The sequence below is a fragment of the Bos taurus genome, chromosome 5 (genome assembly GCF_002263795.3).
Source record: "Bos taurus isolate L1 Dominette 01449 registration number 42190680 breed Hereford chromosome 5, ARS-UCD2.0, whole genome shotgun sequence".
Lineage (NCBI taxonomy): Eukaryota > Metazoa > Chordata > Mammalia > Artiodactyla > Bovidae > Bos > Bos taurus.
The window spans coordinates 47,400,243-47,413,094 of NC_037332.1; the positions used below are offsets into that span (position 1 = coordinate 47,400,243).

A 12,852-nucleotide genomic window follows, 5' to 3' on the forward strand; every position below is an offset into this window, starting at 1 on the left:
GTACCCCGCCAGGATCCTCTGTCCATGGGATTCTCCAGGCAGAATACTGGAATTGATTGCCATTCCCTTCTCCAGGGAACCTTCCCAACCCAGGGATCAAGCCAGCGTGTCTTAAGCCTAACCCGCTTTAGCAGGCAGGTTCTTTAACACTAGTGCCACCTGGAAAGCCCAATATCACTTTATATATAGAATCTAAACTATGATACAATGAACCTATTATGAAATGGAAACAGACATGGACATAGAGAACAGACTGGTCGTTGCCGAGTGGGGAAAGGGCTGGGGAAGGGATGGAATGGGAGGTTGGGGTTAGCAGATGTAAGCTTTCATATATAGGATGAATAAACTAGGTCCTGCTGTATAGCCCAGGGAACAATATTCAACATCCTGTGATAAGCCATAATGGAAAAGAATATTAAGAAAAAATGTGCATATATGTATAACTGAATCACTTTGCTATATAGCAGAAATTAATACAACATTGTAAATCAACTATACTTCAATAACATTTTTTAAAAAGAAAAAGCATGGTGCTAGGGTGTACAAACCATGACTGAGCCCTCAAAGCCCCAAATCCCTGGCCACCTTTAAACATGCATGGTAAGCATGGTAGTGACCATGTCAGGGGCTCTTACAGATTTGGGCCCGCTTCTGGGTTCAGTTTCATCACTCCAGTGGACATCCACCCTGATGAACCTTTCAAACCTCAAGTTGGAACTTGATTAAAAGAGAAACAGAAGAAGGTAGTAAACATGAAATGGCCTCCATACATGTCTGCTGCTGCTGCTGCTAAGTCGCTTCAGTCGTGTCTGACTCTGTGCGACCCCATAGACGGCAGCCCCCTGGTTCCCCTGTCCCTGGGATTCTCCAGGCAAGAACACTGGAGTGGGTTGCCATTTCCTTCTCCAATGCATGAAAGTGAAAAGTGAAAGTGAAGTCGCTTAGTCATGTCCGACTCTTAGAGACCCCATGGACTGCAGCCTACCAGGCTCCTCGTCCATGGGATTTGCCAAGCAAGAGTACTGGATTTGCCATTGCCTTCTCCAATACATGTTTGTAGATCATTTGAAGTTTCAAACCTCTCTGCCAAGCTGTGTGGGTTTGTCCAGAGGTCAGTGTTATTTTCCTCTGTTAGAAGGATGACAGAGATGAATTTGATGTATTTTTGTTGCCTGTACTATTATTTTGTTTTAGCCCATTTCAGTGGACCATGAATTTTTTTAAAAACCAAAGGAAATATCAAATGCTCTTTGACGGTCACTAAAGCTTGGGAAAATACTGTATAAATTCATTGGCAGATGGTAGGAAAGCTGTATTTACTGGTCAAAGTTTTTGTTTTTGTGCTCTATGCCCAGAACAATTTGCTGTTCTGAAATATAACATGAGTAAAACTGCTGAGTGTTTATATTTCTCTGGTGAAATTATAGCAAATCGTTGAGTAGAGGTTTAAATCATGAATTAATTATAGTGAACAGAATGTTTTGCATTCTTTGCTAGAAGCTAAGAATAATGATTGGATGAAGTCCCATTAACATTTACTGTGGACTAACTCAGTGGGTAAGGTATTGGTATATGTGTTTGCTTTTTCTTTCAATGATGTGTTGAGATATTAAACCATCTGTTCTTGTGCATAAACATTTTCCTGGGATTCATATGGGATTATGGGATATGATATGGTTCTATGATTATTATGGGGTGATCGACTGTTTATAATAAAATCTTACTTTAGGGGCCTTTTAATGATCCTTAAAAGGAAATCACTCCAGGCTTCAATGTTGGCAAAACATCTCCTCTTGGAGGCATATTGTTGTTTACAAATGTTGGTATGGTTCATTTTAATCATCAAATTCCTAAACTAAATGTAAATTTTCTAGGTCAAGATGATACTTTTGTTCTTACATGTACTATAATTCATTTTGAGGATTAATTATAAGACTAATTCCTAATTACTTTTCATTATTATTATTTCATTATCACCAAATAGAAATATTCATAAGAAAAGCTATAAGCCCATAACTGACCCCTGTTCAGAATAATAGTTTTAAACTCAGTAAAAGTTACGTGTACATGTTTAGAATATAAATGTATATAAAAATACATAGAATCAGTTCACATTTCTGAACATTTTCGGAGCACTCTAGGTATGAATTTGTGAACAAAACTTTAGGATTTATAGTCTATCTAGCAGAAGATTTCCTTCTGGGGGAAAAAAAAATTACATCAGTGATTCTCACCCACTTTCCACACAGTACACTTGAGTAGTATGACAGGGCCCCATAAAAGAGTGGCACCTCCTCGCTGGTAAGGAGTGAAAGAAGGGGTGGGAGAAGGGATTACATGTAAGTATCATCAAGCTGCTGCTGCTGCTAAGTCACTTCAGTCATGTCCGACTCTGTATGACCCCATGGACGGCAGCCCACCAGGCTCCCCCATCCCTGGGATTCTCCAGGCAAGAACACTGGAGTGGGTTGCCATTTCCTTCTCCAATGCATGAAAGTGAAAAGGGAAAGGGAAGTCGCTCAGTCGCGTCTGACTCTTAGCGACCCCCATGGACTGCAGCCTACCAGGCTCCTCCGTCCATGGGGAGCCCCTAATTGCTTTTAATACTGTACTGTTGGACTCTTCGTCCTTCACTTCACTCTGCTGAGAATCACAGATTGAAACAGATTTAATCCTGATGGACAGCTTTCACTTGCTTTCTCCAGTTGCAAATTTAAAATAACTTTGCTTGCATTTTTAAGTTTCTAAGTACTTTAACACAAACATATTTTTGTATCAAGAAGGGATAATGTGCACATTTTTAAATTCATTTACTGATTCTCTTTGCTTTGCATACAAATTGAGCTTGTACTAACAGTTGCTATAAAATGAGACTTGTACAGTAATGGGTGAATCATGAATATAAAGGTGTGACTGTTCTATCCTCATTATTACAGCACCTTCCAGTAGAAAACCAGGAGACCCCCTGGTTATATCAGATATCAAGAAAGGCAGTGTGGCACACAGGTAAGAAAGATGGATTTACTGGTTCATCCCAAGGTATTTCTTAATTACAGCAGGAATGACTTCTTCCACACATGAGACAACCTTGTTAATGGGCCATGGTATTCTCAGTATTTTCCAGGCAGCCACAATTAATTGATCATATTTGACATCCCTAATGCTAATGGCATGTAGAGCTTTTCCTCAGTGTCACTTTATTTTTGCACCTAGTGCAGATAACCATCACCTAAAGATGCTTTTTAGGGTCTTTCATGAGTCCAACATAGCCTTTCCTACACTGATCATCTTCCACCCTTCACTTTTCCAGCTAAAAAACTGAAAGTGGCCCCAGTTATGAGAGTCACCTCACATGCAAATAATAGATTTGGGGAGAGTTTTACTAGATGCTAGAACGTCCTCCCTAGTCAAGCCAACATCCTCCCTTGAGCCTCAAACAATGTGTATGTCTCCTATTTGATCCATTGACCTTGAACCTTTGATCCAAGGACTCTCAAACTTTTAATTTCACAGATCAAAATATTTTTAATTGATTAGGAATATTGATGTAAGACTGTTAACTTTCTTTTTCTTTTTCAGTTAAGGATTTTACAAATCTCATCTATTGTTACAGTCATTTCATTAGAGGAACATTTTAATACTCAAAAAGTAGGAAGGGCATTAGTTTAGGTATGTAGGTATAGGTTCAGATCCTGTGATAAGGAAACTCATAAGTAGTTAGTTTCTCATACAGCAGTTGGCAGGTAGGCAGGCAACACAGGGCTGGAGAAGCACATCTACCTGTCCTTTCCGGCTGGCTCCGATTGTTGTGATTTTCCAACCCTAGAGGGGATCAGGGCTGGTGCCCAGAGAGTCTGGCATGTGCGTCTTTAGGGGATGACCCAGAAGAAGGAAAGGGAGAGTGGAGACTAGGAAGCAGTTAGCAATCAGATTCATAGATATAATGCATAAAGGATGGTTCTTAGCAAAACGTAACCTTCCTTACAAATACGTGTGCATATACATATAGAAGCACCTATAAGCAAATATACATTCTCATTGTTTTTCCCATCTCATGATAGACCTTAAAAACTTTCAAGACCTGCAGCAGTCCATAACCAGTATGAGACCCTCAGTGGCCATTTTCCAGTTCACCTTTTCTCCCCACTGCAGCCACAGTGAGCTCCCTAGTGCAGGTGGAGATGCAGAGACACCAAAACCCTGACCTCCCCCAAGCCCATCCCACCTGACTCCCCTCACTCCCTCTATCCTCCCCTATATCTGGACTGCCAAGGACCACAGGTGCAACAACGCAAAGAAGCATAAGGACGCCAGGGCCGTGTAAACCCAGGCTCGTTACACACCTTCCTGGGAACCTCAGAACTCCTGAGTGACACGTAAATGGTTGTCCTGATCTAATTAAAGAAAGTAGAATAAAAATGTTTCTTAATGATCTGCAATTGAATGTCACAGCAGCCATCCACAATAAGACTGGAGAAAGGGGATATGTCAATAAAACGCAGTTTTTCAAAGTTGAAGAATCATATTTCCCCTAAAGACTACCATAATGCTACTTTATGCTGAATGCCTTTAACCTAGTTAAGTGTTCATCATTAAGCATGCATTTGCTATGCCTTTACTAACAGAACAGGAACCTTGGAACTTGGGGACAAGTTACTAGCCATAGATAACATCCGGCTGGACAACTGCTCCATGGAAGATGCAGTGCAGATCCTCCAGCAGTGTGAAGACCTGGTGAAGCTCAAAATCCGCAAAGATGAAGATAATTCAGGTATTGATCACCTCCGCAGTTAAGACTGATTTCTCTAACTGCCCATCTGTCACCAAAGATACTAGATCTTGATTTTTTACATACAACAGCTGGCTAGTGACATTGCAGCAGTGTTTTCTATAGTTAAGAGGGTCTTTAAATCGGGCGTTAAGAGTGTAGTTTGAATTTTAAATAATAGGGTTTTTTAATGATGTAATTAAGATATTTACATTACATAAATGTTACAGCTGTATTAAAATAATTTTTAAAGATGAAAAGTAAATCATCACCTGATACCACCCTAACAGAATAGAAATAATCATTTGCTAGTTGATGTTATATTACATAATAATAACTTCAGTGCATGTTCTATTTTTTATGTAGCTATATATACATGGTACCACTTTACAAATCCTTAACAGCTATTTTAATTTACTGCCCATAGTTTATTCACCTTTCTTTTCTTCTGTCTTAGATTGCTCCCATTTGTTTCATTCTGTAGGTGGCACAATAATGGATATTTTCATGTGTAGATATCTTTATTCAACTTTTCTTCTTTTGAATTATTTCTTTAGGAAATATTCCTAAATAATAGAATGGCTGAGTCAAAATAAAAAGGGACTTTTTATGATTCCTGATGAGTCTTGTGCCATGTTGCTTTCTTAAAGGGCTATATCCATCTTCAGTGCTTTGAGTAATGTGTGAATACAGGGGTGCAGTGCTTCTCAGACTTGAGAAGGCCTCAGACCACCTGAAGACCTTGTTAAAACACAGTCCCTGAGCGCTATCCCCAGGTGGGGACTGAGACTATCATTTCTAGCAAACTTCATTTTGATGCTGCTCTGTGGCCAAGACTCAGTAATCTGAGTAGTCGCCTGCAGATCCCCTTTTATCTGATTTGGATAAGAACTCAAGCTAATCAAAACAAGAGTCAACTAACATCGGGATTTCTAAAAAGTGACATATATCTATAACATAAACATTTTATTTAAAAATGTACCGATCTTATGCGTGAAGCCAATACTTTCTGCTGACTATAGTTATAAATCTTTCAACTTGTTTGCCTAAGTCATACCCATAATACACAGTTTAAGATTTCTAGGTTTGGGGGAGGATGTTGTTTTGCTTTAATACAGTGAGATTTTAAAGAACGTAAAGCAATCCAACTAGATTTTTATCTCCCTAATGTTTTCAAGTTTTCCCTCTATTTAATTATTTAATTATTCGTTGATTTTTGCCCAATAATCCCCCTTATTGAATCTTTCCAAAGCATTTTACTTTTTCATAGTTCCAATATACTCATATTTCATTGGTTATATAAGATTCATCAAATTATACAGTTAAAATAACAAGTGAAACCGGCAGAAACAGGCTTGGAAATAAACCTAATTGACTCTAAATGTTAAGCTTTTGACTCAATTGTATACATATATGGCTCAGATGATACAGTGTCTGCCTACAATGCCAGGTTCAATCCCCGGGTGGGGAAGAGCCTCTGGAGAAGGAAATGGCAACCCACTCCAGTACTCTTGCGTGGAAAATCCCATGGGAGGAGCCTGGTAGGCTGCAGTCCATGGGGTCGCAAAGAGTCAGACACGACTGAGCAACTTTACTTCACTTCACTTTGACTCAATTGGTAGCAGAAACAGAGGTACATAGGGTGCTATTGATACAAAGGGAAACATTATTCTGAATCATTCAATGGCATTGGTCGGTATAAATTACAAAGAGGATGGAGAGTCACAATAAATCCAGTAAATTGGTTACAGGGAGATGGTTAAAAGAGTTTCTACTGAATAATTTCATCCCAACCAATAACGAGTAGTTCTCAATGTCCTGCAATCTCCTGGAATCTAATCCTCTAGATCCAGAGTTCACGGTCACATCAGGCCATGTGTTTGTGAGTACTATTCAGAGCCAAAACAAGTTGGTAGTTACATCCGTCAGTACTACTGGTAAGGATAATTATATCCAAATATACTTTATAATGAACCTTTAAAAATATGCACAGATTTCTTCTAGTTATTTCACAAGCAACTGATTTTCCTCACCAACATTTGCATTTCTCTCCTAACAAGCATACCTCAATGGTACTTTTTGGGGGAGGATTTGTTTTAAAAGAAGGATAAAGCCTCCAGCATCAGGCTGGGTTCTGTCCTAGTGAAGAGGCAAAGCCCTGTGGAGAAACCCATTTCGCATGATTTGCCAAGCTAAGCAGATCTTAGCTACCTTCCTTGCAGAGTGCAGAAGCCAAGCCAGAGATGAATATGTATGATGTTTGTGGCTGGCAGTGTTCCCAGTTCCAAAACCAGGCAGTGCAGACACACGCTGAGAAGTTTCAGAAACAACTGAGCACTTGGAGAGCCACATCTTACTTCAGTTGCTTCTTCCCTTTGGCTCATTTTTTCCCCCTTTTAGTTCTTTTCCCCTACAATCCCTATGCCTAATACTATGGTAAGGATCATGCTTGTTAGGTACTTTTTAAAAATTTATAAGTGTTTTCAATTCTTTAAATCTTAAAATCTCCCATTGAAAACCATTCAACTAACCAAAATAAGACTGTAAATATAGGTGTTAAGAGATATTTACCCAAACCAGATTTTCTCAACTCAGCATACTGAAACGTATACTCAGACACATTTTTATAACAGACCACTAACTGAACATTATCATCTGATCATTGATTTGGAACAATTTGAGTGTTTCCATATCCTTTACCACCGTGAGAATACAAGTATAATTTGAGTAACCAAGTTCTTTTTTATTCACAGCAAAGCAAGGAGGGGATTATTCAGTGCAAAACTTGGACTTTGACTAGTTCAAGGCCGACTACATAGTCATAAAGAGCACACTTTTAAATCAGACCTGTGTTTAAAGTTCAGTTCTACTACATTTGAGCTGAATGCGTCTGGGCAAGTTACTTAACCTGCCTGAGATTCGGTTGTACTTTCAGTAATATGTGCAAAATAATACCCTCCTCGGGGTGCTGCTGTGGCTTGTTGAGAGAGTTACGGGCACAGTCAGTATTCAATAACTTGGGACTATTTGATTATTATTATTATATTCTGAAATGCTTTTCCCCACATTAGTTCTGATGCTAGGTCAAGATATAAGTGAGTGGAAAATAAGCACTATTCATGACAATAGTCACTGATTTTGAAAGTCTGACACTGTGCTTAATCTGAAATTAAGCTGGTGATTTAAATTGTCTCAATATTTGTCTCAATCCTTTGTCTCAATATTTGAATTGTAATCAGAATGGTAATATCTCTAAAATATTACTTACACGAATATTGAACTTTCCATACCAGTAGACTTCAGGAGTCTTCCAGTTCTCTTTTTATTTATTTATTTACCTTGTTTTATTTGGTTGAGCGGGATCTTATGCTGCATGTGGGCTTTCTCAGTTGCAATGATCAGGGGCTACTCTTGGTTGTAGAGCACAAGCTTCGCACGGTAGTGGCTTCTCGTGCTGCGAAGCACAGGCTCTAGGGGCATGGACTTCAGTAGTTGTGGCACAGGGGCTCATTAGTTGTGGCTCTCGGGGGCCCTAGAGCTCAAGGGCTCCAGTAGTTGTGGTATACAGGCTTTAGTTGCCCGCGACATGCGAAATCTTCCCAGACCAGGGATCGAACCCATTTCCCCTGCATTGGCAGGCAGATTTCTATCCACTGTACACCAAGGAAGTCCCCAGTTCTTTCCTTAACTGTCTGCTCCTCTCCATCCTTGGTTCTGTCATCAGTTACAGAAAATTTATAATCGAACTTGGTTTCCTAAACTAGTAATACTGCAGTTGAGTTTAACAGATGTTGCTTCTTCCAGCTGTACCAGTTTCATTGCTCTGCCTTGCACTTTACCCAGGGAGATGGCAGAGCTATTTTCAAACATTGTTAAAGTGTTTATTTCTCATTCAGTCATGCCATTGGCATTTATTTAGTGTCTGTAAGGTACTAGGGACTGGCAGTCCTTAGACTAAAAAGGACACAATCTCTGCCCTAAATCAGTTACCACCTTATAGAGAAACAGAAGAAAATAATTAGCAGTATGATGAATGTTCTAGGTGTGTGTACAAAATGTTAAGAGAATATGAAGGCACCCATTTGAGACTGGGGAACTCAAGTAAATGCTTCTAGCAATCCTGATCTCGAAGGTATTTGGGATGTGTTATTAAAAATTAACAAGAGGAACCAAAGGAAGTCAGAGAGCATGATACATCCTAGTAGCACATACACTTAAAGTAGAAAGTTTGTGTAAGGACTCAGTAGTAGGTGAGGAGATAGATACACTGAAACCAGATCATTATGGTCCTTCTAACCTACTGTTTAAATTTTAAAACAAAAGCAAGATAAAATATTATTCCATTAAACACAATTTTTTTTCATTGGACTACATTTCACCTCTTAAGTGTGGAAAATTTAGGATCCAAATTGAGACACTATAAATATAAAATGGGCTTCCCAGGTGGCTCACTGGTAAAGAGTCCACCTGCCAACACAGGAGTTGTGGATTCAATACCTGGATCAGGAAGATCCCCTGAAAGAGGAAATGGAAACTCACTCCAGTATTCTTGCCTGGAGAATTCCATACTGAATTTTTCAAGACTTAGTACAAAAAATATAGAATATCTCAGTAATAATTTATTTAGATAGATTATATGTTGAAGTAGTACTTTGCTACATTGGGTTAATTATTAAGATTAATTTTTTTAGAAAAAGGAATTTGAATTTTACCCCAGAAGCCAATGGGAAGCCATTAAAAGATAAAAGAGCAGAGGAATGAGGCCATAGTATTTTGTCAGTGACCAGTGCTTGCAATCACTTACTGAAGCATTAAAGATGCATTTAAGAGAGTCCGAATTAACTCTGTTTCTAGCCCAGGCTGGGGGAAGCAGTAGAACATAATGACTAAGAACACTAGACTGACTTCACAAGTGACAAGCTGGCGAACTTGGGAAAATTAATTTCTCTGAGTATTAGTGTCCTCATCCATAACATCTATTGAATGTCTCCTACACAAGACTGTTTTAGGGATCAAAGGAGGCGATATATTTAAGCACTCAATAATGTATGGCACTAAGTAAGGCCCAGTGAATGCTGACTACCAACAGCCATTATTAGGATGTTTTAAAAATTAATTTTAGCTTTATTTTACTATAGCCAAACTTTTTGAAACACTTGGGAGTATAGTGGTTCCCCTCCCTATATTCTGTGGCTGCTCTGCCTAGAGGAGCTTTTGCATTTGTCATCTTTCACTACTACAGAGAATAAATCAAGTAGAGTCGATGATGGGTGGGCTTCCCAGGTGGTGGAGTGGTAAAGAATCTGCCTGCCAATACAGGAGACCCAAGAGATACCTGAGTTCTATCCCTGAGTCAGGAAGACCCCCAGAAATAGGAAATGGCAACCCACTCCAGTATTCTTGCCTAGAAAATCTTATGGACAGAGGAGCCTGGCAAGATATAGTCAATGAGGTCACAAAGAGGCAGACACAACTGAGCGATGGAACACACACAGAGCCAGTGGGTGCTTTTCTGGGTCTGAGCATTAAAACAACGGCTGTTACCTAATTACCAAGACTTCAAAGATGCAATAACCCCCTTGAAAGAAAACCTATAGCCTTGTCTGCATCTAGATCAAAATGTGTATGAAGAGGGGAGAGTTTAGAGCTCTGAGAGCAAAATAGTAGAGAATTTGGGGGAAATTGTGGCAAGAAATAGATGGGGGCTTCCAAATCCCTCCCAGATAATTTATAAGGGTCCGCTTTGTGTCACTGCCTTTGTGCCAGTCAAACTCATAGCTGCTACTAATATCTCTCTTGATGTAAAGCACCTCACTTCTAACATACAGCATGTTTCTTGAGACCATAAATTCAGTATTTTCCCTTCACCAGCTCTAATCTGCATAGAGAAACATTTCCAGGCTACAACTTGTCCTATCCAAAGCAAATGACTTTTTCACATTTCCAAATAGAGTCTTATGCAAATATAGCCTTAGTACCAGTTAAATCTACCTTTCAAAGATTTGGCCTTTCATTTTTTACTTTTTCAGTTCATCAGTGTTAAGCCAGCTAAGTAATTTTCAGCAGCTTTTTCCCCATCAAATCTGAAATAACAGAATTCAATAACAGATTGAAATAACAGAATGCCCCGTCATGAGCAACCAAGAATGATCCTGGCTGTGCAAGGAACAGTGGTAGGGCAAGAGGCTGGCTGCAGGAAAAAAACTTCTGATAGATTTTTTTTTTTTAATACTCTTCCCTTGTTTCTGCTTTATCGCAAAGCAGTAATGGCTTTCAAACTGAAATCAACATCACAATCACCCAGAGGACTTGCTAAAATACCGGTGACTGGGTCCCACTCTCTCAGAGTTTCAGATTCCTACAGGTCTGGGATAAAGCTGAGAATTGGTATTGCTAACAAATTCTCAAATAATGCTGAAATTACTGGTCCCAAAACTATACTTTGAGAAGCACTGTCATGAGACAACCTAATTTGGAGACTTATAAATGATCGCTTACATAAAGAAATTTAGCAGACTGCCCTCATAGTCCAGTGGCTAAGAATATGCTATGCCTTGCAGGGGATGCAGGTTCAATCCCTGGTTGGGGAACTAAGATCCCACGTGCCGCGAAGCAGCTAAGCTCATGTACCCTAACTCCTGAGCCCACGTGCTCTAGAGCTCACACGCCACAGCTAAGACCAGTCGCAGCCAAACAAACAAACAAAGAAATTAAAATTCTCCTAAACACTCAACAATTCCTTGGAACATTATTTGGATAAAGCCAGGTCACATGACTACACAACAGTCAGGCAGCTGTTGTCCAGTGGCTAAGTTGTATCCGACTTTTTGTGACCTCATGGACACCAGGTTTCCCTATCCTGGAACAATGTTTATTTTTTCATTTGAATATCTAAGTTAATCAGCATTATTTATGGAAAAGATTGACTTTTTCTCATTGCATTCAATGGCAATCTTGTCATAATCAGTTGTTTCACAAATGAATCTTTTTTGGATTTCGTCATTTAATTCCATGATTGTTGTTGTTCAGTCGCTCAGTCATGTCCAGCTCTTTGCAGCACCATGGACTGCAGCACACCAGGCTTCCCTGTCCATCACCATCTCCTGGAGCTTGCTCAAACTCATGTCCATTGAGTTGGTGATGCCGTCCAACCATCTCATCCTCTGTCATCCTCTTCTCCTCCTGCCCTCAATCTTCCCCAGCACTGGGGTCTTTTCTAATGAATCGGCTCTTTGTATCAACCAGCCAAAGGATTGGAGCTTCAGCTTCCGCATCAGTCCTTCCAATGAATGTTCAGAGTTGATTTCCTTTAGGATTTGCTGGTTTGATCTCCTTACTATCCAAAGGACTCTCCACATTCTTCTCAAGCACCAAATTCAAAAGCATCAATTCTTCAGCACTCAGCCTTCTTAATGGTCCAGCTCTCCCATCCATAAACGACTACTGGAAAAACCAGTACAGGCAGCTGTAGAGGATATTTTTTAAATGCTTCATTTTCTCAGGTCTGTCCCCCTCCAAGAAATATAGCCATACTCGATGACATGAATTCCATCATTTTTAGTTGAAGTGAACTTTGACTGACCTGTATATTTATGCATTCCAAAGGCCCTCTCCCAAATCCAAGACTCCTATTTGGCCACTTAAGCAGATGCCATGATGAATTCAAGCTAGATAGTGCTCGTTTTGTTAAACAGACGGCACTCAAGAAGCCCGGGAATAACATTGCAGATAAGTAGTGCTGCAATTTTGCATCTGTTCCATGGTCCCATTAATTTCCTTAACTAGGGAGCTGAGCAGAACAAACAAGTTGGCTGGCCCCCTTTCATGTCTTTCATTAATAGTGGTAAACCTTCTGTTGTGATATAGAAGCTGTTTATAATATCATTAACATCTGTTTAGGCTCTCTTTGCAACTTCCTGGTGATCCCACATTCTTCCTTCTCAGAAAGTTTCTGTTCTGGTTCAACACTCCAGTTGCTCCTTTCTTAGCTGGAACAGCCTCAAGGAGAGAGTATCTTGGAGGGTTTCCACCTCCAAAATGGTCTGAGCGTAAATGGCAGTTATCACCCTCTTCGCAAGCTGCAG

General features: G+C 39.8%; 1 protein-coding gene across 8 annotated transcripts in view; it reads left to right on the forward strand.

The window, feature by feature from the left end:
- GRIP1 (glutamate receptor interacting protein 1) overlaps nt 1-12,852 on the forward strand; it is a 309,369-nt gene that overhangs the window by 234,329 nt on the left and 62,188 nt on the right. For all 8 annotated transcript variants that reach the window (XM_024992486.2, XM_059886942.1, XM_059886943.1 and 5 more), the window contains 2 exons: nt 2,937-3,006; nt 4,626-4,771. In XM_024992486.2, the coding sequence (XP_024848254.1) occupies nt 2,937-3,006; nt 4,626-4,771 (216 nt within the window). The remainder of the gene's footprint in view (nt 1-2,936; nt 3,007-4,625; nt 4,772-12,852) is intronic.